We start from the raw sequence: 25,319 nt of genomic DNA on the forward strand, positions 1-25,319 counted from the left end.
TGTATTGTGTTGTTTCTTTTTAATTTTATTTTGATTTCAATTTTTTTTGGGGGGGGTTTATAGATGTGTTTATGCGTTTGTTTGAGGTTAATTATTTGGATTCTTTTACGAATTTGTGATGTTGTGTGTGTGTGTGTGTGGCATCAGAAGTTCTTCAAGACGATCTACTGTCTTTGAAAAAGAGACCATATTTTTTCTCCTATTAATTAATGGCAGTCTTGACGTATTCAAAATAGAATTTATGTAAGTTAATTTGTAACTGCAAAAACCTAACTAATTATATACTTTATATATATATATATATTTTTTATAAAGATTATCAGCTAATAACTAATAGGGACCCTAACTAATAAGTCAATTGGGCCGATCTGCTCGATACCGTTCGACCTTGCATCTTATGTCACAAATTGGCAATCCAATTACAAATAAATCACACGCAAAAATTTTAAAAAGTTTTAGAGGGAGATGAAGTGATTTTTAATGAGGTATTGTAAAAATTCAAAAGACATGGAGTAACTAATAAAAAGATTAAATGATGAGAGAGAGAGTAATTTGAAATTTGCACATATGACATGAATGTAAATACGTGACACAAATGCAATTTTGACAATTTTGTGACACAAATGCAAAAAACCGACGAATTTGTGACATTGACGCAAATTTCCCTTCGACCTGACCCTCTTTATTTAAGGTTTTTGGATTGGGACGGCCCACTTTGTAAAAGGGTTGGACCGAATTCCACTTGTTGAAAGGTCTGGAATGGATTTGGGGTATATCTAAGAGTGTGCATGGTCCGGTCCGGTCTAAAATCGGACCGGACCGTTTTAAACAAAGTAAAAAATTTTAGATCGTACCGGACTGTTTAAGAAAATAAATCAAATCGGACCAAACCGTTTTAGACCGGTCCGATTCGGTTTGGACTGTTTAAATCATTTTAAATAATTTTTATTTATATTTTGTACAAATTTAATTAAAAATAGCAAAAAATGATAACAAAAAATATATTTACATAAACATATATTGTTTAAGATGTCTAAAAAATAAAAAATATCTTAGAATTATCTGAAAAATAAAAAAGAACTTTTTAAAATTAAGATCGGTCCCATCCGGTCTAAAACGCGGTCTGAAATTTTCAAATGGGACCGGACTGTTTTAGACCGGTCTGAAAAATCGGACCGGAACGTATTAGACAAAAATCGTTTTAAACAGGACCGATAGTTTAAAAAACCGGTGATCTGGTCCGATTTATAATTTTTTCTGTTTTCTTGCACATTTAAGTATAGTTAGCCTGGTCCGGCTTAAAGTTACCTTCCAAAAAGCCTAGTCCTGATTTAGGTGAGATTGGGACCCAGCCTTTTTAAATTTAAAACCAATTTAAAAAAATTAATATTTTTATATATAAAAACTATGTATTTATTTTTAAGAGTATTTGTTCACAGTTCTCGACTTTTTCAAGTTTTTTTCAAGAGTTCGGGATAACCTTGTGTAGTTCTTGAATTCTTTCTCTTACTAGTAAATTGTAATTGTTTTTTTTAATAAGATTGGATATGGAGAGGTTATAATTCAACAATTACTTTGACTTTTTAGTTTTATGTGTCATTTTCCCGTCAAAAGAGAGAAAAAATATGACAAACAAAACACCTTGGAACAAGTCTCCGAAAGCCAAAAATGACAAGCCAACGATATCACCCTCAGGGGGCTTTAATTGCCGACACTCGGTTTTGGTCACCTGTTGGGTCAGGCCCTCGGGATGTGAGAGAACTGTCTCTCAGCCACCGGCTAGACAAGGCCCTCGGCACACGGGTCTCGACCATCGACCCAGCCAGGCCACATAGGAGGCCGGCCAAGGAAGCCACCACAATACTTCTCGTTTTCTTCATTCACTGCTGTGGTTTCTAGTTGCCTCGTCATCTTCCACGTGGCATGAGAGTGGTTGTAGTTAGTTACAGCTTACCTGATGTAAACCAATACCTTGGGTGGTTATATAAACCCGGTTTTGGTATTAAGTTGGTTATTCATTCTTGCACAACAAACTGAATAGTCTGTACTGAAAGAAACCTAGAGAGAGATTGAGTGATCAAGAGAGCGTGAGAGATGTTGGAAATTGAGTAAAATTAAATAGGTGTTTTAATTAGCTCAATTTAATTTCTTCATTAAAAGACAAAATAGTGTGTTGTTGATTGAGAAAGTGAGTTTGTGAATGAGGAAGTGACGAGCTCGACTAGGGCGAGGTCGTCAGCTCGACTGGGGCGAGGTCGATTGAACGAAATGACGAAGTCATTTCAGTTCGACTGAGGGCGAGGTCGACTGGTCGACCTCCTGGCGAGCTCGACCTCCAGATGAGCTCGGCCTCCTGGCGAGCTCGACCTCCTGGCGAGTTCGACCTCCAGGTGAGCTCGACCGCCTTTTCGCGGAAATTCTCGCCAACGGTCGAGCCTCCTCATTTAGCAGTTATTTGTGGTTACCGTTCGAACTAACGGTCACGTCTCTTCAAAACGAAATATCGTTTGGCCAACGGTCGTGTCGTTTGAGAGTATAACCGTAGTTCGACCGAAACGGTGTGTCTGTTCGTAGTTCGACCGAAACAGTGCGTCTGTTCGCAGTTCGACCGAAACAGTGCATCTGTTCGCGAAGACCGTTAGTTCGACCGAAACAGTGCGTCTGTTCGTCGAACCTCTTCGCGAACAGGTACGATTGATTATATAATCCGATTTCGGATTCAGTAATCAACAGGTTTTCGAACAAACTTTCTCAATTCCCGAAACACTAATACAGAAACACAGTTCTTGCTTATTTTCGGATTTTCACTCTGTCTTGGTGCAGTCCGAATTAGGCTTGTCGTATCCTGCGGTATTCTTGTACAATAAACCTTAAGACACTTTGGGGTACTCGAAATACTATAAGGAAAGCGTTCCTATGCGTGATTCAAGCCTCGAAGTCTTCAATTTCGAAGAATTATCCAACAATCTTATAGTATCTTGTGCTATGGCTACCGAGGCGTCAGTTTCGAGTTTGAAAGTGATGAGCCAGGGCTTCGTCAAGTTGGATCGCTTCGACGGCACCAACTTCACCCGCTGGCAAGACAAGATGCGTTTCATCCTCACTGCCATGAAGATCTTCTACGTGCTCGACCCGACGTTGGTGCCCATCCCAGAGCCGCCGGACGAAGATGATGACGAACTCAAGGCGGACCGGAAGAAGTGTCAAGAGGACGAGCTGCTGTGTCGGGGTCACATTCTGAACACATTGTCAGACCGACTCTACGATCTCTACACCGACAATCCATCGGCGGTCGAGATATGGAAGGCTCTCGAGTACAAGTTCAAGGCCGAAGAAGTCTCGAGTTACTTTGATTCCAAGATGTTTGATGACAAGCCTATACTTGCTCAAGTTCATGAATTGCAAGTTATAGTCAACAAATTGAGGGCTGTGAAGATAGATATTCCGGAGTCTTTCCAAGTTGGTGCAATTATTGCGAAGTTGCCCAATTCGTGGAAAGATTATTGAAAGAAACTTCTTCACAATAGCGAGGACTTCTCTTTGGAGCAAATCCAGAAACATCTTCGAATCGAGGAGGAATCGAAGATGAGAGAGAAGACGTCGGATGCCGGTACTTCCAAGGCCAATGCGGTGAGCGCTAAAGGCAAGAGGAAGTGGAATGACAAGGAAGGAATTTTGGGTTCCAAAAAGGACTCGAAGAAATTCAAGCATTCCGGCAAATCCAAGTCCGGTAACAAGCCCGGATCCAAAGGGTCCAAAGGGGGCTGCTATGTGTGTGGCAAACCTGGTCACTATGCTCGAGATTGTCGACACCGCAAGACGGATGTGAAAGAGGTCGACGCCACTATGACCGACACTAACATAGTCGCTACCTTGAACGAATTCATGGCGGTCAAAGGCAAGGTTCAAGGGTGGTGGTACGACACTTGTGCTACCGTTCACGTCGCCTATGATAGGGCTGCCTTCAAAACCTATTCTGAAGTCAACGATGGACAAGCGGTTCAAATGGGAAACGAGCATCGCTCTCAAGTTGTCAGCATCGGGAACGTGGATCTCAACTTCACCTCCGGGAAGACGGTCACTTTGACCAATGTTCTCCATGTTCCGGATATGTGTAGGAACCTAGTTAGTGGCGATCTCCTAGGCAAACCGGGGATCAAATCTGTGTATGAGTCGGGCAAGCTTATCTTGACCCGTAATGGTGTATTTGTTGGCAAAGGCTATTTCAGTGAAGGGATGGTCAAATTATGTATAATTGACAATGTTATCAATGAAATTTCTCCTTCTGCTTATATGCTTGATTCTGTTTCTTTATGGCATAGTAGATTAGCACATATTGGTTTTAGCACTATGAAAAGGTTAATTAAATGTGGATTAATTTCGTGCAAATATGATAAATTAGATAAATGTGAAATATGTGTGAAATCTAAAATGATAAAGAAACCGTTTTATAGTGTAGAGAGAAATTCTAAGGTGTTAGATTTTATACACTCTGATATATGTGAATTTAATGGCATGTTAACCCGTGGGGGAAATAGATATTTCATTACCTTTATTGATGATTGCTCTAGATTTACATATGTGTATCTTTTGAAACATAAAGATGATGCTTTTAATGCTTTTAAGGTGTATAAGGCTGAAGTAGAAAATCAATTAGGAGTTAATATTAAAGTCCTTAGAAGTGATAGGGGCGGTGAATATTTTCCTAGTGATTTTAATACATTTTGTGAAGAAAATGGTATTGTTCATGAATGTTCTGCACCTAGAACACCACAACAAAACGGTTTAGCCGAACGTAAAAATAGGACACTTCAAGAGATGATAAATGCCATGTTAACGCATTCTGGTTTACATTTTAGTTTGTGGGGTGAAGCTTTACTATCCGCATGTCATATTTTAAATCGTATTCCTTTAAAGAAAACCCAAATATCTCCGTACGAGGTATGGAAAGGGCGAAAGCCTAATATTGGGTATTTCAAAGTGTGGGGGTGTCGGGGTGTCTAGCCTACTAGAAAAACATGGATCCTAAAAGGACCAAGTTGGGTCCTCGAGGGATGCGAAGTGTTTTTATTGGTTATGCCATGAATAGCAAGGCATATAGACTTCTAAACTTAGAGTCTAATGTCATAGTAGAATCCCGAGATGTGGAATTCTTTGAGAATCTTAACTCGACAGGAAAAGAACCTCAAAATTCCACTTATGAAGAACCTCGACCAGGCAAGCTCGATCTCCAGGGAGGATCGACCTCAAGGCGAGCTCAAACCCCTGGCGAGCTCGACCAGCAGGGAGGTTCGACCTCCAAGCGAGCTCGACCCCAGGTGAGGTCGACCCCTGGCGAGCTCGATCTCCAGGCAGGTTCGATGCCTCGAGAGGAAAGTTCTTCTAGGGTAGTTGTAGAACAACCCAAACTTCGGAGAAGCAAAAGAGTCCGTAAGTCTAAGGAAATAAATTCTCGCATCATTTCTTTTTACCTAGTAGAAGGAAATAGAGAGAGTTTTGCACGGAAAATTCCTATTATTCTTCTTATTGAAGACGATCCTAAGACTTATAATGAAGCGGTGGCTTCTCGAGACTCTGCCTTTTGGAAGGATGCAATCCAAGATGAAATGGATTCTATTATGTCAAACCACACTTGGGAAATTGTCGATCTACCCAAAGGGTCTAGACCTATTGGGTGTAAGTGGGTGTTCCGAAAGAAGTATCATAGTGATGGTACTCTTAATACTTACAAGGCTAGATTAGTAGCCAAAGGATTTCGACAACGGGAAGGAATTGATTACTTTGACACATATGCACCGGTAGCAAGGACAACAACAATTAGAGTGTTGTTTGCCTTGGCTTCTTTGTATAACCTCAATGTTCATCAAATGGATGTCAAGACGGCATTCTTAAATGGAGATCTCGATGAGGAGATTTACATGGAGCAGCCGGAAGGTTATGTGCTTCCGGGTAATGAACAAAAGGTTTGCAAACTTGTTAAATCCTTATATGGATTAAAACAAGCACCCAAACAATGGCATCAAAAGTTTGACTCAGTCATACTTTCGAATGGATTTGTTCCTAACGTTTGTGACAAGTGTTTGTACTCAAAGGTGCGTAGTAACCTTGTGATCTTCCTATGTCTCTATGTTGATGATATGTTGATCATTAGCAACGAGATGAAAGGAATATTAGACACGAAGAGGTTTCTATCTTCCACTTTCAAAATGAAAGATCTTGGACAAGTTGATACTATTTTGGGTATTAAGGTTCGTAGAACCAGTGGGGGTTATGAACTTAGTCAATCACACTATGTTGAAAAAGTGCTTGATAAGTTCAAACATTTAAATTTCAAAGAAGTGAATACCCCATTTGATCCAAGTGTAAAACTTGAAAAGAATGATGGAAGGGCTGTGGCTCAATTGGAATATGCTAGTGCGGTTGGTTGTCTTATGTACTTGATGCAATGTACTCGACCAGACATAGCATTTGCCGTTAGTAAAATGAGTAGATTTACCGGCAATCCAAGTGCCGAGCATTGGAAGGCCATTGGGAGAATCTTTGGATTTCTTTTGAAAACCAAAAATCTTGGACTTCAATACGGTCAGTTTCCTACCGTACTAGAAGGATATACTGACACAAGTTAGATATCGAGCGTCGGAGATAAAAAATCTACGACGGGATGGGTGTTTACACTTGCCGGCGGGGCAGTTTCTTGGAAATCAAAGAAACAAACATGTATCACTCATTCGACCATGGAATCAGAGTTCGTGGCTCTTGCTTCACCAGGTCAAGAGGCTGAATGGTTGAGGGATCTTCTTTTAGAAGTTCCATTGGCTAAAGACAATATATCAACCGTGTCGATACATTGTGATAGTCAATCAACTTTAGCGAGAGCATACAGTGAAGTGTATAATGGAAAGTCTAGACATATTAGTCTGAGACATGACTATGTGAGGAAATTGATCAAAGATGGAATCATTTCGCTCACATATGTAAGATCAAGCTTTAATATTGCTGATCCGTTCACTAAACCTCTTGCAAGAGATTTGGTGAGATCGACCTCGAGAGGTATGGGTTTTAAACTCCTTGAGTAGCGATCTGATAATGATGGCAACCCAACCTAAGGTTAGGAAATGACTAACTATAGGTTCAATGGGTACGAACAAGTCATTGAATTGGATATTCATAACATTATATAATAATGTTGATTGTTACAATTGGGAGGTTGAGTTTCTTAACTCTTAATGAAGTTCAGTCTTGAGGACAAGTATCTATATGTAACCGAGATACTGTAAGAACTTCACCTATGTGAATTTCGGGATGGTGCCGTCCCAAAGTGAGAGTTGGAGTTTTCTCTCATGAATAATTCACGAGACAGGATGAGCACATGGCCATTAACGGTGCTAAGCGTGTGATATAGGCGAAGAACACTAAAGAGTGTCTGTTGAGTAACACCGATTTTATCACAAGGAAAATAGGTTCAAAGCCTGGCTACCTAATTTCCGATAAAGTCTTGTGTTGCTTATACTAAGGATAAGTTCAAATCGAAAGATACTTATCTGTACTAACATTCTTTGTCTCTTTTCTCGATTCTATCTTGTTTTTCTGAACAAGTGGGGGATTGTTGGAAATTGAGTAAAATTAAATAGGTGTTTTAATTAGCTCAATTTAATTTGTTCATTAAAAGACAAAATAGTGTGTTGTTGATTGAGAAAGTGAGTTTGTGAATGAGGAAGTGACGAGCTCGACTGGGGCGAGGTCGATTGAATGAAATGACGAAGTCATTTCAGTTCGACTGAGGGCGAGGTCGACTGGTCGACCTCTTGGTGAGCTCGACCTCCAGATGAGCTCGGCCTCCTGGCGAGCTCGACCTCCTGGCGAGTTCGACCTCCAGGTGAGCTCGACCGCCTTTTCGCGGAAATTCTCGCCAACGGTCGAGCCTCCTCATTTAGCAGTTATTTGTGGTTACCGTTCGAACTAACGGTCACGTCTCTTTAAAACGAAATATCGTTTGGCCAACGGTCGTGTCGTTTGAGACTATAACCGTAGTTCGACCGAAACGGTGCGTCTGTTCGTAGTTCGACCGAAACAGTGCGTCTGTTCGCAGTTCGACCGAAACAGTGAATCTGTTCGCGAAGACCGTTAGTTCGACCGAAACAGTGCGTCTGTTCGTCGAACCTCTTCGCGAACAGGTACGATTGATTATATAATCCGATTTCGGATTCAGTAATCAGCAGGTTTTCGAACCAACTTTCTCAATTCCCGAAACACTAATCCAGAAACACAGTTCTTGCTTATTTTCGGATTTTCACTCTGTCTTGGTGCAGTCCGAATTAGGCTTGTCGTATCCTGCGGTATTCTTGTACAATAAACCTTAAGACACTTTGGGGTACTTGAAATACTATAAGGAAGGCGTTCCTATACGTGATTCAAGCCTCGAAGTCTTCAATTTCGAAGAATTATCCAACAATCTTATAGTATCTTGTGCTATGGCTACCGAGGCGTCAGTTTCGAGTTTAAAAGTGATGAGCCAGGACTTCGTCAAGTTGGATCGCTTCGACGGCACCAACTTCACCCGCTGGCAAGACAAGATAGTGGATCGACAAAGGGACTCTCTCGAGCTCCGAATGGAGTAAGATTCAATTTGGATCCGAACCAGGATAATTTGCATGTCTTTTTCTCTCTTCTTCTTAATTTATGTTCTTGGCGCTCGTATAAGGAAGTTTGCTTCCTGCGCAAGTTATTTCTTGAAGATCCAGTTTTTGATCTTCGTGTCTGTTCGTTTTTCATTGTTTTTGTGTTTTTCCGCGAGCATAACTTAACAAATTGATATCAGAGCCATTCTTTCCTTGAGTCCAACAAAAAAAAAACTGAAGTAGCCAAATAGCCTCTGCGACGTCGCTTTGAAGTTTCCAGATCTGTGATTCCCTGATCAAGAATCCACGATGGCAAATTACAAATCTGATATAGAGAAGTTCGATGGCAAAAACGACTTCGGTCTATGGCGAATCAAGATGAAAGCTCATCTTGGAAACCTAGGGCTTGACGAAGCTCCCAAGGGCGAGTCTAAGATGGCGGCGAACTTATCAACAGAGAAGAAACAAGAAATACTGAAGAAAGCAAAGAACGCGATCATCCTTAGCCTCAGCGATCAAATCCTGAGGAAAGTGATGAAAGAAGACTTGGCATCAGGAATGTGGCTCAAGCTCGAGTCATTGTATATGACCAAGTCATCACGAGTCTACTTGAAGCAAAAATTCTACAGCTACAAGATGAATGATCTGAAGAGCATTGATGAAAACATCGATAAATTCACAAAGCTAATCTCTGACCTAGAGAGTCTTGATGTAGAAATTGACGATGAAGACCGGGCTATATTTCTTCTATATTTCTTCTCAACTCTCTTCCAAAATCCTATGAACAATTGTGTGATACTTTGAAATATGGCAGAGAATCTCTAACACTTGATGAAGTAATTTTTGCAACCTATTCCAAAGAACAGGATCTGAAGGCACAATATAAGGGAACTAGATCTGAAGGTCTCACTGTAAGAGGAAGACCAGAAAAGAAGGAAAAAGGGAAGAAGAATAAGGCCAAATCAAAATCAAGGACTAAAGATTCTAAAGAGGCAGACACATATTGGCATTGCAACAAGGAATGACATTGGAGAAGGAATTGTCCGGAGAGAAAGAGTCAAGATAAAAAATCTGGTGACTCAGCAAGCCTCTCTAGTGGTCTCAATGAAGCTGAGGTGCTAACTGTGTCAAGAGAAGACCCAAAAGATCAGTGGATCTTGGATTCAGGGTGTACATTTCACATGACTCCAATACTGGATTGGCTATTCAACTACAAGCCTCAAGAACATGGGAAAGTCCTGATGGGAAACAACCAAGCTTGTGATGTCCTTGGATCAGGATCAATCAAGATCAAACTCAAAGACGGATCACACAAGATCATAACAGAAGTGAGGTATATTCCTGCTCTAAAAAGAAATTTACTCTCACTTGGTGTTTTTGATGCTTCAGGTTATTCCTACAAAGCTCAAGATGGCATCATAATGATATCTAAAGGAATACTAGTAGTTCTCAGAGGAGTCCTTGAAAATGGACTCTATGTCCTAGAAGGTGAGACTATTGCAGGAGAAGCAAGCATTGTCCAGGATGAGACAAGTGAAGCTGTCATGTGGCATAGAAGACTAGGCCATATGAGTCAAAAGGGACTCCAAGAACTCTGCAAGCAAGAGCTGATCAAGGTCAAGGATTTACAAAATCTTGATTTCTGTGAGAATTGTGTTCTTGGGAAAGCCCACAGATTGAAGTTTCCAAAGGCCATACACAACACTAAGGCAATTCTAGACTATGTTCATTCAGATCTTTGGGGATCTCCTCAGGTAGTTGTATCCTTATCAAGGTGTCAATACTTTATATCATTTGTTGATGATTACTCTAGAAAAACTTGGATTTATTTCCCGAAAACAAAAGATGAGTCTTTTGGCAAGTTTGTGGCCTGGAAAACCTTGGCCTAGAGTTATGGAACACTGAATTTGATAAATTATGTGAAGAACATGGCATCTCAAGAAAGCACACATGTGCTTACACCCCACATCAGAATGGAGTGGCAGAAAGGTTCAACAGAACTATCATGGAGAAAGTAAGGTGTATGCTAGCAGACTCTGGGTTGAGCCAAAAGTTTTGGGCTGAAGCTGCATCAACAGCTTGCTATTTGATCAACAGATCACCAAAATCAAGCCTAGAGTTCAAAGTTCCTGAATATGTATGGTCAAATCATAAGCCTCTTTACAGTCACTTGAAACCTTTTGGTTGTATTGCTTATGTTCATGCTAGTCAAGGAAAACTGAACCCTAGGGCAAAGAAAGGCATTTTCTTAGGATACCCTGAGGGTGTTAAAGGGTATAGGATCTGGTTGATAGAAGATAAACGTGTTGTTATAAGCAGAGATATTGTTTTCAATGAGCATGTGTTCTATAAGAATGATTGTTTGAATCAGACAAGTCAAGGACTTGATCAGACATGTAGAAATACAGATAACCAACAGGTTGAGCTTCATAATATCCCAAGTGATCCAGATCAAGGTGGAGCACCGGATCTAGATCAAGGTGGAGGGTCTGATCAAAATCAGGGTGGAGCTGAAGAGAGATGTGATACAAATGAGCAGATGAGTCATGATCAACATGAAGATTTTGAAGACAATACTGATGAAGACCTGAGAAACTACCTACTTGCAAGAGACAGAACCAGAAGAATGACTACTCAACCTGCAAGGTATGCACAAGCTGATTTCATAGCCTTTGCATTGAATACCTCCGAGCTGATAGAAGATGAGCCAAAGCATTACAAGGAGGCTCAGAAAAGTGAACACTGGAAGTCATGGCATCAAGCCATGTTTGAAGAGATGGAATCCCTCAAGAAAAACAACACCTGGATTTTTGTGAAGCGTCCTGAAAGTAAGCGTGTAGTAGGCTGCAAATGAGTGTTCAAACACAAGCAAGGCATTCTTGGTATTGAGAAACTGAGATTCAAAGCTAGGTTGGTGGCCAAGGGTTATTCTCGGATAGAAGGAGTAGACTACCATGAAGTGTTCTCTCCTGTAGTCAAACATACCTCTATAAGGGTAATCCTAAGTGTTGTAGCCATGTTTGACCTTGAGCTGGAGCAGCTTGATGAAAAAATAGCTTTCTTACATGGGAATCATGAAGAGGAGATCTATATGCAGCAACCAGAAGGTTTTGAAGAGGATGCAACAGGGAAAGTATGTCTTCTCAAGAAATCCCTGTATGGTTTAAAACAATCACCTAGACAGTGGTACCTAAGGTTTGATGAGTTCATGATCAAACAAGGATTCAAAATAAGTAGCTACGACAACTGTGTTTATCTGACCAGACTACAAAGTGGTTCTTTCATGTATCTATCTATTGATATATGTGGATGACATGTTAGTGGCTTGTAAAGACAAGATTGAGGTTCAAAAGACGAAGACTCAGCTAAAGAGAGAATTTGAAATGAAGGACTTAGGCCCTGCATCAAGAACTTGGAATGGACATATCAAGAGATAGAGTGAACATGACCTTAACTCTATCTCAAGAAGGTTATCTCAGGAAGGTTGTGGAACTTTTTGGTCAACAAGAGTCCAAAACCTCTAGAGTTCCTATTGGAGCTCATTTCAAGCTTAAGTCTGTTCAAAAGCATGAAGAGGACTCTGAGATGAAATTCATGAAGAATGTCCCATACTCAAGCTGCGTGGGCAGTTGTATGTATGCCATGATCTGTACCAGACCAGATATAGCATATGGAGTGAGTCTCATAAGCAGATTCATGAGCAAGCCATCAAGAGCTCATTGGCAAGCTGCAAAGTGCTTGATCAAGTACCTAAAGGGAAGTCTAAAACTCAAACTTGTCTACAAAGCTAATAAAGAGCAAAAATACTCTGTGATGGGTTTTTGTGATGCTGATTATGCAGGTGACCTGGATAAAAGGAGATCACTTACTGGCTATGTGTTCACCATCGGAGGAAACACAATCAGCTGGAAGACAAACCTACAGCATGTGGTTGCTTTATCCACCACTGAAGCAGAATATATAGCTCTTACTGAAGCTATAAAAGAGGCACTATGGCTCAAGGGTTTCACCAGGGAACTAGGCTTATCAGAAGATGATGTGGCAGTGTACTGTGACTCACAAAGTGCAATACATCTATCAAAGAACAGGGTCTTCCATGAAAGGACAAAGCACATTGATGTGAGACTCCATTTCATAAAAGATGTTAATAATGACAAGCTAGTTGAAGTGAAGAAGATAGCTACAGAAGTAATCCAGCAGACGTGTTCACCAAGGTGGTACCAGCAAACAAGTTTGAGGAAGCCTTAAACTTGTTGAGGCTGATCAAGGAATGAAGATCATCAAATGGAGCTCGAGAGTAAAATAGGTTGTTGATTCACTAAAGCATCACTAGTACAAAAAACAGCATTGGGTGCGACTTTTTTCACACCTGAAAGTCAATTTTCGCACCCAATGATACCTTTAGGTGCGACTTTTTCGCACCCGAAAATTCGCACCTAAAGGTCATGGGTGCGAAAAGTCGCACCCGAAGGTCATCATGACTATTAGGTGCGACTTTTAGGTGCGGTTTTTCGCACCTATATTCGCACCCATAAGTCAGAAAAGATGTGCGAAAAAGTCCGCGGGAAGGCCATTGGGTGCGACTATTCGCACCCAAAGGCCTACCCGCCAAACCTTTGGGTGCGACCAGTCGCACCCGTTGGCCTACCCGCCAAATTTTTGGGTGCGACCAATCGCACCCGTTGGCCTACCCGCCAAATTTATGGGTGCGACCAGTCGCACCCGTTGGCCTACCCGCCAAATTTTTGGGTGCGACCAGTCGCACCCGTTGGCCTACATTAGTTTTTTTTAAATTTTTATTTATTTATTATGCTTATGAATTCTATAATTGTAATCAAATAATATGTACTAAATAGTTTATTAATTAGAAAATTCATTAATTAATATTCATAATAATAATAAAAACTAACCATTAGTTGTTCGATTACAATAATTATTATAATGTACGACAAATAATTAAAAAAAATGTTCATTCTTTTCCCTTTCCTTTTCCTCGGTTTGTAAACCACTCCTTGAACATTTTACTCCCTCTTCCGCCAAATCTTGCTCCAGAACTGCTGCTACCTCCTCGTCCACTGCCGCTCGTACGCTCACTGCCGCTCGTACGCTATCCCTGAAAATCTACTGGAGCTGGCGGCGTCGTCTGAGCATCTGCCATTGAAACTGATGGCGGCGTTGTCTGATGCATAGGGTGCATCTGAGGCGACGGGTGCATTTGAGGTGACGGCGTCGTCTGAGGCATCTGTGGCATCGTGCCGAGCGACATATGAGGCATCTGTGGCATCGTACCGGACGACATCTGAGGCAAGGGCAAAAACTGCTGCGTGAACGCGAACATTTTTCGCTGCATCTCCTCCATCTGCTGTTGGTTGGCTCGCCTCATCTCATCCATAGCGAGTTGTTGTGCCGCCACCTGAGCTTGGAGCTCGCCAACCACTGGATCTGGAACGCGGCGCCGCGACGAGTCTGAGCCTGGCGACGAGCTTTCGTCCTGAGCCTGAGCAATAGCCCAAGTTGATCTCGGGACCGTTGGACCTATTCCAACGTACCAATCTTGACGGTTCCCGAGAATTTCTAGCATTGCGTGCTCCTCTGCATCGTCCTGGTTAAAGACTACGCCTTGCTCTTCTGCTTGTCGCTGAAGATCCGCCAGTAGAGTAACTATCCGCGCTTTTACACATAAAAAAATTATTAAAAATTAATTATTATGTAAGTAACGTAATCTTAATTATCACATATGACTTACATGTGCTCGTCTCGCCCAATCTGTCGTCCATTCACCTTTTCTATTATGGTGTTTTTGCTCCCACGTCGTTAACGCGGAGCCCAAAGTCCCATCATCCTTACTCTGCAATTGTTATGAAAATATAAGTATTGAATTTATTTCAAATTAAGTATTTCAAAATTAGAATAACTTACGTTCAAATGACGATGAGCCAAGAAAGAAAGAGATCCTTGAGTCGACCTCGTCTTCTTCTTCTTCGAATTCTCCTTGTTGCGATTAGACTTTTTCTGCAAATAATTAATTTTGTCATTATTCAATCTGATAAAGATATTGTGATTTATTACAATCATACATTACGTACCTTCCAATCGTCAGTTGCGAACTCGTCTACCACCGCCTCCCAATCCTCTTTCTTATATCCCGGTGGTGTTTCCGCCTTAGCGTTTTCTGTGCTCCCACAAAACTCCAACATGAACTTCTCTGATAGCTTGGACTTCTGGTTGCGTCGCCTGATCTTGGCATTCCGAATGATAGTCTGATCAATCGTATTCTGATAGCAATCCGCAGGCAGATCCTCGCCGGTGTTAGGATCCGTGTACACAAATCTGAACTCCGAATGAAGTGCGCTCAAAATAGCAGCCAACGTCTGGGGCGTCACTTCACTCCAATCACGAGTCGTAGGCGGGATATGTGATTTCACCAAAGCACCGAGGCGGTTGTTAAATAGTCCAACCTTTTTATTTTCTTTCCTTATCTCTTGATAGAATGTTTGGTTTATTGGGTCCCACTTGACCACCTTCGCACCCGGTACACCCTGTGTTGCTCGCGCCGACGTCGAGCCGGTTGTTGGTCCCCTTGATTTCTTAGGACCTTGGGAATCAGGTTCCTGTGGCGGACCTTGAGAATCCGGTCTTTGTGGCGAATCTCCACCAGAACCTGAAGCGGTCGACATCCTATAAAATGAAAACAACATTTGTAAATTGACATCGTATAAAATAAAACAACATTTGTGAACATACATCACAAAACAAAAGGAAACAACATCATACAAAAACGTGGGTGACACCACGGATATATTTTATTATAAAACCTCACATATGGCGGAGGAAAACCGTGGTTACATAGATAGTTCTCATTCATCGTCATCACTACCTATATCAACATCAAGGTACTCTTTCTTCATGCACAACCAAGGCGGCAAGTTGTACGCCGTAAATACTACATGCCATATGCTGTATGATAGGTTCATATCCCCAAACGAGTTGAATCCATCCGCAGCTAGCCCAAGCCTCACGTTCCGAGGCTCTGTAGCAAAACCTGGGTATCTCTCGTCCAAATTCTTCCACGCTGTACCATCCGCAGGATGTCGTAGAACGCCACCTTCCCTGACGCGATCTCTTTCGTGCCACTGCATATGAAGCGCCGTGTGTCGAGATGCGTACAGTCGCTTCAATCGATCTTTCAAGGGAAAATATCGCATTATCTTTTGCGGTATCTTCTTACCAGTTGGCTTCCATCTACTCTCGTTACATATCGGGCACACGTCGACGTTCGTGAGATGTTTTCGGAATAAGACACAGTCATTAATGCACGCGTCGATCATCTCGTATCCCATGCCGAAACGCTTCAGCTTTGCTTTTGCCTCGTAGTGCTTCTCTGGTATTCGATTACTGGCTGGATGAGACTTCCTCAAAAGCTGCAGCAGTTCTGTGAACGACTTGTCGTCCAATGGTTCGTGACTTTAAGGTGCATCAACTGAACCAAGAATGACAATGACGAAAACTCCTTGCATCCAGGGTATAATTCCGCTTCCAACTCGGCGAACAAGTCTTCCACTTGCTCCTCCGCACGCACCTCGCTCGGAGCCGGCTCCGTAACACCATCGAAATCCTCGTGATCTCTTATATCCTCCACAGCAGCATGTATTCCTCCTACTCCTCTCTGCGTTGTTTCTCCGATGGGGACTTCTTCAAGATGACCGACGGAACGCACGACCTCGCCATGATGATACCATTCTGTGTAGCCCGGGGTAAACCCTTTGTTTAGCAGATGATGCCTTACAACCCCAATGTCATGCCATCTTACGTTGTTGCAAGGCTTGCAAGGACATCGATATTCGTAATTATCGTTCGGAAATCTTCTTGCAGCGCGGATAAATTCATTAACTCCGATTTTATACTGCAAGGACAACCGATTGTTCTCGGTGATCCAATCTCTACTTGGATTGGACATTGATTTCGCTAAACGAAAGGGAAAAAGAACAATCATTAAGAGTTGTTGCTAAGTGACGAAGACGAATGAAGTCGATTACTTATTGCTACGGGACGAAGATCAATGAATGAAGATTAGATTATGAATTTTATGTTATTTGAAGTCGAATTAAAAAAATTAGGATTTTGAGAATAATAGGCTAGAAACTCAATCTAAATTTCGGCAGAGTTTCCCCTATAATACTAACAAACCAAAAACCTGCAAACCCATTTAAAAGCATATACAAATCATCCAAAACTATCTTAATAATCAACTAAACCCTAAACAGAACCTTTGTGGCTCGTTTACAACAAAAATACAATATTCTCAACTCATTTATACAATAACTTAACTAATTTTAATTTCATGATTAACAATTTAACACATATTATTAAACTAATTACAATTTCAATTAACCTAAACTAATCAAAACTAAAAAACCTAAACATATTATTAAATTAATTACAATTTCAATTTGACAATTTCAATTAACCTAAACTAATCAAAACTAAACAACTTAAACATATTATTAAACTAAATACAATTTCAATTTGACAATTTCAATTAATTAACATAAACTAATCAAAACTAAACAACCTAAACATATTATTAAACTAATTACAATTTCAATTAACCTTAACAAATTAAAACTAAACAAGTTAAACATATTATTAAACTAATTACAATTTCAATTTGACAATTTTAAATTAACCTAAACTAATCAAAACTAAACAACCTAAACATGTATGTATTAAACTAAAAAACCTAAAATTAATTAGAACAAATTTCATTTAATAAATTAATTACAAACTAATTAACTAATTCATTACAAATCAATTACAAACTAACTAACTAATTATAAACTAAACTACTAATCAAAATACTAATCAAATTATGAAAAATACCTAATGAAGCAGAGGGGCTGGTCGGAGGCTTGGGACAGGTCGGAGGAGCTGGTCGAAGAGGCAGCAGCGGAGGGGCTGGTCGGACGGGCTGCAACGGAGGCTCGGTGCTGGTCACGGAAGGGCTGGTCATGGAGAAATCAAAAGCCCCAAAATTCGAATCTTCAAACCCTAGTTCATCAAATTTCGGCCAAATCACTACCAAACCAAAGAAATCCGAACTCAATCCACAAATTCAAGCTATAACCTTCACTAATCGAGTTCAATGAGCAACCAAAACCAATCAATTTCACAAAAATCATCTTTTAAATCCGAAACCCCCAAATTTGAATTTCGGAGCTCAAAAATCCAAAATCAACTCGAGGTCAAGAATCCTCACCTTGTTTTTGTGGAATTAGATTCTCCGACGCTCTCTCACTCCTTCCCCGGTGGTCGCTCCTGGTCCGGCGTCCTCGTGACTCACGGCTGACAGCGTGGTGGGAGAAGAAAGGAAGAAGAATGGGAAAAGAAGAATGACAGCGTGGCGATGGAGTACAGAGTGAGAGGGAGCCGACGAAGCTCGGAGTGGCGGCGGCGACGGAGCTCGGCGTATGGTGGTGGTCGGAGACTTTTTAGGAGAGAAATCGGAGAGAGAGAAGTTTAAAGTTTGGTTCGGGTGAAATGAAAACCGAGCACTTTAATTTATATAACCCTTTGAATTTGGGTGCGACTTTCTCGCACCCAATGACTCTTTTGGGTGCGACTAAGTCGCACCCAATAACACATTTTTACCAAAAGCGGGGGAAGTTGGCCGCTAAAAATATTTTCAGCCTATGAGTGCGACATAGTCGCACCCACTAGTTCTGAGAGACTTTTGGGTGCGAAAAGTCGCACCTGAATGATTATTTGGTGCGACTTTTGGGTGCGAAAAGTCGCACCCGAATGTCTGCCGCACCTGAAAACAGTATTTGTAGTAGTGCATGAAGTTTCAGGTTGAGAAGAAACAGCTACATGAAGATGTCTCAGCAAGGTGGAGATTTGTGGTTTCTAGTTGCCTCGTCATCTTCCACGTGGCATGAGAGTGGCTGTAGTTAGTTACAGCTTACCTGATGTAAACCAATACCTTGGGTGGTTATATAAACCCGGTTTCGGTATTAAGTTAGATATTCATTCTTGCACAACAAACTGAATAGTCTGTACTGAGAGAAACCTAGAGAGAGATTGAGTGATCAAGAGAGCGTGAGAGATCATAGAAGGTTTCGAGAAAGCTCAGCGAGATCGCGTGTTTTCAAGCTAGCGTGAAGACGAAGTTACGTCTGCGAGTTTGAGTGTGATCATCTGTAATCTGGTTTCTTGTACATTGTTTGAAGATAGTGGATCGACAAAGGGACTCTCTCGATCTCCGACTGGATTAGGATTCAATTTGGATCCGAACCAGGATAATTTGCATGTCTTTTTCTCTCTTCTTAATTTCTGTTCTTGGCGCTCGTATAAGGAAGTTTGCTTCCTGCGCAAGTCATTTCTTAAAGATCCAGTTTGATCTTCGTGTCTGTTCGTTTTTCATTGTTTTTGTGTTTTTCCGCGAGCATAACTTAACAACTTCGTCTAAGCTTCGATTTTTTATTTTGCTATAATTTCTCGAAAATTCATAAAGAAAAACTTCGTTAAGTTGAGACTTCTAGATTTCAAATGACTATTCGTATAATTTATTCTTTATTGTTTAAACGCATGAGTTACATTTGGCTAACATCATCTGCTGACCAATAGTTTAATGGCTTATCGCCGTGAAAACATTAGAGACATCAATGAATTTGACAATAAGGGAAAAAGAAACTAACGAGGGGAGGGAAAAAAAAATTCAACCGTTTCCATTTAGTCCTCTAATTTTTATGTGAAACTCCCCCTTTATGTAAGGCCCTACTATCTACATGTCACACATTCCATCACAAGTACAATTAACAGAGATCCTCAGCGGAAGCTAAAAGCAGTGAGCCCCGGCAAATGGGACATGTGGACTGGAGATTGAACCAGCGTTGGAGGCAGGGGACGTGGAAGAAATGGGAACAGTTAGGCAACAAGACAACGCGGTCGCCCTCTTCGTAGTCGACCAAGCATATGGAACACTCGGCCGGATCCGTGCCATGTGGGATCTTCGAGTATTTCATCGTTGGAGAAGATTCTCGCGGGCGGCATCGACCACCGAGCGTCGCGTGGTGGTGGTGCTCCAAGAAGCCGCAGCAAGCGTTGATGACGAGGAGCAGGAAAAGCGAGCCCAAAGTGAAGAGCATAATGTAGAGAGTAGATGGTGTGAATGTGATGATTGAAGTAGCGTATGACATATTGTTCTTTCTTTACGTCTTCTATGTCATATATATATATATATATATATATATATATATATATATATATATATATATATATATATATATATAATGATCATATGATATTAGATATAATGTGTGATTATTATGAGAGAATCGTGTCAATAGTCTTTCAAGCTTCACTGTGAATAGTAGTGTTGAATTCAACTCTCTCTCTCTCTCTCTCGTGTGGTTGTGCTGAGGTCCCGTATGCTGTGATGTGTTTATTTATAAATTCGAACGAGTAGTTGGGAATAGTGGCTTATAAGATGTTTGGAAGTTATTACTTCAAATTGTTTATAGTATCTAGCTACCTTTTTGTTTCATTTAATTTTAGGTAGAACAAAGTTGGTTTAAATTTGTGTTGTATGTTACGATCGGTTCATGGTTCTCAAATATTTTACTTGTTTTAATCGAATTTTGTTTTAGAAAAAATCACTTGAGACAATTGTGGAACATGGTTTTCACTAATCCTATTGAAAAAAAAATCCACCAACGCAAATTTTATAAACACAATATTAATCAAAGCAGATGACAAACTACAAGTGGGATACTCATTTTAGTGCGGAAGATCATCAAGACAATACATAATAAAAATGGAGGACGTCCGAGGGTGTTTAACATGCTACTAATTCAAACAATTATTAGTATCAATGTCTTCTCCAAAGAATTAGAAACTCAAATAGCATCCAAATATCATCAAATATGGTATAAAAGGAGGAGCAATATCACCAATTAGGTAAAACTTGTTGGCGCACATCCCGGATCTGACGAAATAGGATAAATTGAGATGGTATTTTGTAAATACGTAATTATCTTGAATATATTAACTATTTCTTTATTTTCCGCGAGAATTCATCTTAAACAATCTCAGTGTTTTTTTTTTTTTTTTTTTTTTTTTTTTTTTTTTAAGATGACTGATTTAGTTACGTGATGACACATATGTTACCATAATTGGGTACATGTCAAAGTTGAGCAAGTCCCCTCATCTCGTCTCATGACACATATGTTACCTGATTTTGATTTGAAGGGACGGTTGCGAAAAAAGTGGCTTGAAAATTCTTTGAGATTCGTAATTTGAAACGTTGGTGTTTAAATATGTTAAAATATTGATTTTTTAACTATAAATAATCATTATCTCCTTATTAACAAATTTAAGTAGACCCTAAAAAGTGAACAAAAGTATATATATATATATATATATATATATATATATATATATATATATATATATATATATATAAATATAAAGAAAGATGATTATTTACAATTTAAAAATACTATTTTTGTAACAAAAGTTTTAGGGAGAGTTAACCCACTAGCCCAGGGGTCAAACTTGTTTTGAGGAATAGCCCAAATTCGGTAAAATTAAATAAATAGCCCAAGCCATCTAATTTGGCATCAAACTTCCGATATTACCCTCGTATATAAACTTAAAAAACACGCTTAAACACTCTGATTTCAAAATCGCTAAGACCCGAACGCGAAACCCTAAAATTGTTCAGACCGATCCACACCGTCGCGTCGAAGCCGCTTGTCGTTGTTCGTCGCCATCATCACCGCCCGAACCCGCATCCGCATTCAACTTCGTCTTCGACGCGAATTTCTGACCAAGCTTTTGTTCTTCAGTTCCAATAGGTAAATTTCATTGTTGATCGTCACCCGACGCGCACCTCCGACGCGAGCCTAACACGAGTTCCGGCGAGCTCCTCTGCGCGACCTGACCGGCCTCTGACGCCGGCGATTCCGAGCTCCCTCCTTCACCATGCTTCGACTAAGGAAGAAGAGCAACGAGGACGAAGTGAAGATACATCTCGGTCTCGAATTGTTGAGCTATTTGTTGATTCAGTGCTAATTCGCGAATCAGTTAATTAATTAACTAACTGAATTGAGTTAGGTTAATTAATTAGCTGATTGGTTGAATTAAGAATTAGCCTAGATTCTGATTTTTTTATGAGTAAAGTTAATTTACTAACTGACTGAATTAGGAATTAGGTTAACTAATTGAATGCTTTGAATAGGAATTGATTTAAGTTTTGATTTTTGTAAATTTTTTGTGAATTTTCAATCCAAACATTCAGTTAATTAATTAACCTAACTCAATTCAGTCTGTTAATTAATTAACTGATTCGCGAATGATATAATTGTCTGCTAAGAAAAAATGAGTTTTTTCCTTAATTAAATGAAACTTGAGCTATTCTCCAAATAAGAAGTGTATAATGGGCTAGTGACAACAAATTTTACAAAGTTTTAACCACGTTAATTCTGCGCCTAGTTAAAAAAAGTACACATACCTCATGCAATTTCCATATTTAATTAATTTTTTTTTTTTGTGTGAAAATTGCTTATGATAGTGCTTTTTAAAAATAATCACCGACTATTGTGTCTAATTTTTTTTTATCACGTATATAGTGTTTTCGAAATTGTAAGCAATCACATTTTTGTTTATGTTTATTGTAAAATTTTAAATTCATTTACTATTTTGAGCTCTATTTAGCTTTGATTATTTTTTAAAGAATTTAAAACACCTACTATTTTAAAAATGTTGAACTTTAAAACTGTATCATTTATTTTTCACATCTCTTTTCCTTTCAATAATGGGGTTTGGATGGAGATATTAGCAATTTAGAATTATTTTTTTTTACCAAAACCAATCAAAAGTATAATATTTACCGTTCTAGCCCAATGTCAAAAGTTCATAATACTCTTTAATTTAATTTTTTCTCTTTTTTTTTTCATTTATATATATCTCATCTTCATTTCTCCTAAAGCTAATTACTTTCTGTTCTCCGCCTAGCTCGAGTCTCTGTCTTTCACGGAGAACACGAATCCAAGATCCATATATCACCTCTTCAATTTTTATTCGGCTTCACTTCTATCTTTCTATTTTTCTTTCGTGCTTGTTTTTCTTTAATTATTTGATTTTTTTAATTGATTATTTTTTATTCTGCCTATTATATTACAACAGATGTCTGGTCAAAACATAAGTCATTAATTTATTTTTACTTGCAATCAAGAAAACCATTTTCGTTGTGTCCTATTTATTCCATATTATTTATTAAAAGATGGTATAAGAATGTGTTGGAATAATTGTGTTATTGTTTAATGAAATGGTTTTAATATCAGCATAATTCTTGTATTCAATTATATGGATGTCAATCAGATACATGATTTGTTTACATGCCATCAAATTTAATGTTTAAAATCCATATCATATCATTAAACCTAATATTTAAAAATCATACTTCAAGATTTATTGATATTATTAATATTCGAAAATGGATCAACATTTAAAACAGGAGTGGTTCGATCCAGGACCTTACCCTGTGACCATACTAAAGTCAAAATTGTTGGAATTGATCTAGGGTTAAGAAAAGATTTAACGCTTCAAGCAAGCGGCGGAAAATAAAATTTTTCTTCTAAACAAGTAAAACGATTTTATTAACCTAGACAAAGAGCAGACACATGTTTATATTTAAATTAAAACTATTAACGAGCATTACACGTTTACTAATAACCTTTGTGAAGCTTGAACGTTGAGAAGCCTTAGGAAGATTGAAACGTTCGTCTCCCCACGCAGCTCGTCTTTCTTCGTTCTTTGGGAACTCGAGTAACCACGAAAGTTTTTATCACATGAATCACTCGAGAAAAGAAGGAATTAGTGTGCAGGCACTTTTAAACACGATGACTCAAGAACAAGTCTAAGAGTCGAAGAGCTAAAACACTAGGTCAAATGTGGACCTAGGTGCCAAAACAAAAACGAAAAGAACTAGAGAGAGAGAGGGAGAGGGGACGGCCAAGTCTAGAAAGAGAAACTCTCAATCTCTAAAACTTTGAGATGAGAAAACAATGAGAATGAGGGCCCTATTTATAGGAGATGAATTACCTTCAACAAGTTAGTTTCCTCTTCTATAGAATATCACATATTCATGAGCAAATATTGCCCTTATTCCCTCTTATGTCACACCGCCATGTAGTCTTCTAGAAGACCATGGATTTGTTTCCTCTTTTGTTTTGCTTCTCCCTTGCCTTGCATTGCCGCCCATATCCTTTCCATGTAGAGGAAATTCGTTTCCTCTTTTTCTTTTGGAAAGTATCTTCATACATCAATGCACAAAATAATCTCCCTTTTCTTCTTGGGTTGGACGGCCAAGGGCATCTAGAAGGAGCTTCTAGATGTTTCTTCATTTGTTCATGACAACATAAGAAAAGCCCATTAAGAATTTTCATGTAAAATTCCATGAAATGAAATTAATCCTCAAGGCCCAAAAATCTTATTATGGTCGAGTGGAATTTTTCATCATATGACAATGTCAAAAAATTTATTGACATTCATTTCGTCCTATGTCCAAAAAGACAAAAACACCCTTTAGACAATTTTAGTAAAACTTGTCTCGTTCTTGTTTTGACTTAGCATCTAGTTTAACTAATCCTACTCGATATGATTTGTGACAGTGACCTCATGGATCCAAATGAACAAAGCTTGAGCTAACATACTTGGACTCAAAAGTTCACAAACCTTTTCCAAGTTTAGCTTAATGTCAACTGACTCCACTAAAGAGTTGACATTGAGAATATCTCGGTTCAAATGAATTTGTTTTCTACTCAAGAATTCAACTTAATTGTGATGAGTGGATCCACTGAATATTATCTATGTTTACCCTTCATGAATATCATCAGCTAGTCGGGATTTACAAAATTACCATTTTACCCTTCTAGCTATTATTTCCTTAACTCATTTGTCACTTCTGAATAAGTTAGAAGCAATGTATTGACGTGGAGCTAACAAGTCACATTGATTCATCCAAAAGAGTCGTGACTCAATTCGGACACTGGCTAGTTCATTTATGAGACATCTTCATAACTTAGTACTTCACCAATAGGTCCTGTTCAGAATCACATAGTGTATCCGAACTCTGACTTTCTCAAATGAGAATACGTAAGCTATGAAATGACATGTCTCATTTCAGGATTGAGGTAAGCATGATACAATTCATATGTAGTGACTTCGAGCCATAAGAGGTTAAATGACTTGTTCTTATGCTGTCTCTAAAAGTGCACTGGTCAAGTCAGTACCTTCAGAAGATACGTAGAAGAACTATAGAGTCTCCAACTCTCAATGTCCCATAAGAAACATCATAGATTCTCCTAACAATCGTACTGAGATCAATAGTCCTTTGATCCTTAGATTGTGAATATGCAGTTTTAAGCAAACCATGAAGAGTTTGTTCATGCAAATCTACATTTCTCTCTTTGTTGAAATCGAGCTCGTCAGCTCGCCCTTCCGCGTCGAGCTCGTCAGCTCGCCCTTCTGCGTCGAGCTCGCCAGCTCGCCCTTCCGCGTCGAGCTTGCCTCGGAAGTCCTCTCCTTGGAACTCATTCCACATGGGAAATTGTCGCATTTATTTCTCATGTTATATCCTATGTCTTGCTCTCCGTGTATATTTATTATTCTCTTTTTCCTAGAAGTAGTTATTACACATGT

At 39.5% G+C, this 25,319-nt stretch overlaps 2 protein-coding genes across 2 annotated transcripts; both read right to left on the minus strand.

Moving 5' to 3' along the window:
• Positions 1–14,349: 14,349 nt before the first annotated feature.
• LOC149378831 (uncharacterized) lies at positions 14,350–17,597 on the minus strand. The gene is made up of 4 exons (XM_089603880.1): positions 17,499–17,597; positions 14,705–15,296; positions 14,538–14,630; positions 14,350–14,466 (listed from the first exon to the last, which is right to left on the minus strand). The coding sequence occupies exons 2-4, from the start codon at positions 15,293–15,295 to the stop codon at positions 14,350–14,352; spliced, it is 801 nt and encodes a 266-aa protein (XP_089460006.1). The 5' UTR covers position 15,296; positions 17,499–17,597.
• Positions 17,598–19,429: 1,832 nt separating this feature from the next.
• Positions 19,430–19,813, minus strand: LOC149378832 (RING-H2 finger protein ATL47-like). Its single transcript, XM_089603881.1, has one exon. It carries the CDS (start codon positions 19,811–19,813, stop codon positions 19,430–19,432), a length of 384 nt encoding a protein of 127 aa, XP_089460007.1.
• Between the last annotated feature and the right edge of the window lie 5,506 nt (positions 19,814–25,319).

The sequence above is a fragment of the Urtica dioica genome, chromosome 12 (assembly GCF_054948205.1).
Source record: "Urtica dioica subsp. dioica isolate 48M chromosome 12, U.dioica_male_clone48M_v1_H2, whole genome shotgun sequence".
Taxonomy (NCBI): domain Eukaryota; kingdom Viridiplantae; phylum Streptophyta; class Magnoliopsida; order Rosales; family Urticaceae; genus Urtica; species Urtica dioica.

Coding starts and splice junctions, on each gene's coding strand:
- LOC149378831 (XM_089603880.1), bottom strand. CDS start 15,295: ATGTCGACCGCTTCAGGTTCTGGTGGAGATTCGCCACAAAGACCGGAT. Junction 14,631..14,704: donor TCGCAACTGACGATTGGAAG/GTACGTAATGTA, acceptor AATTATTTGCAG/AAAAAGTCTAATCGCAACAA. Junction 14,467..14,537: donor TGGCTCATCGTCATTTGAAC/GTAAGTTATTCT, acceptor TAACAATTGCAG/AGTAAGGATGATGGGACTTT.
- LOC149378832 (XM_089603881.1), bottom strand. CDS start 19,813: ATGTCATACGCTACTTCAATCATCACATTCACACCATCTACTCTCTAC.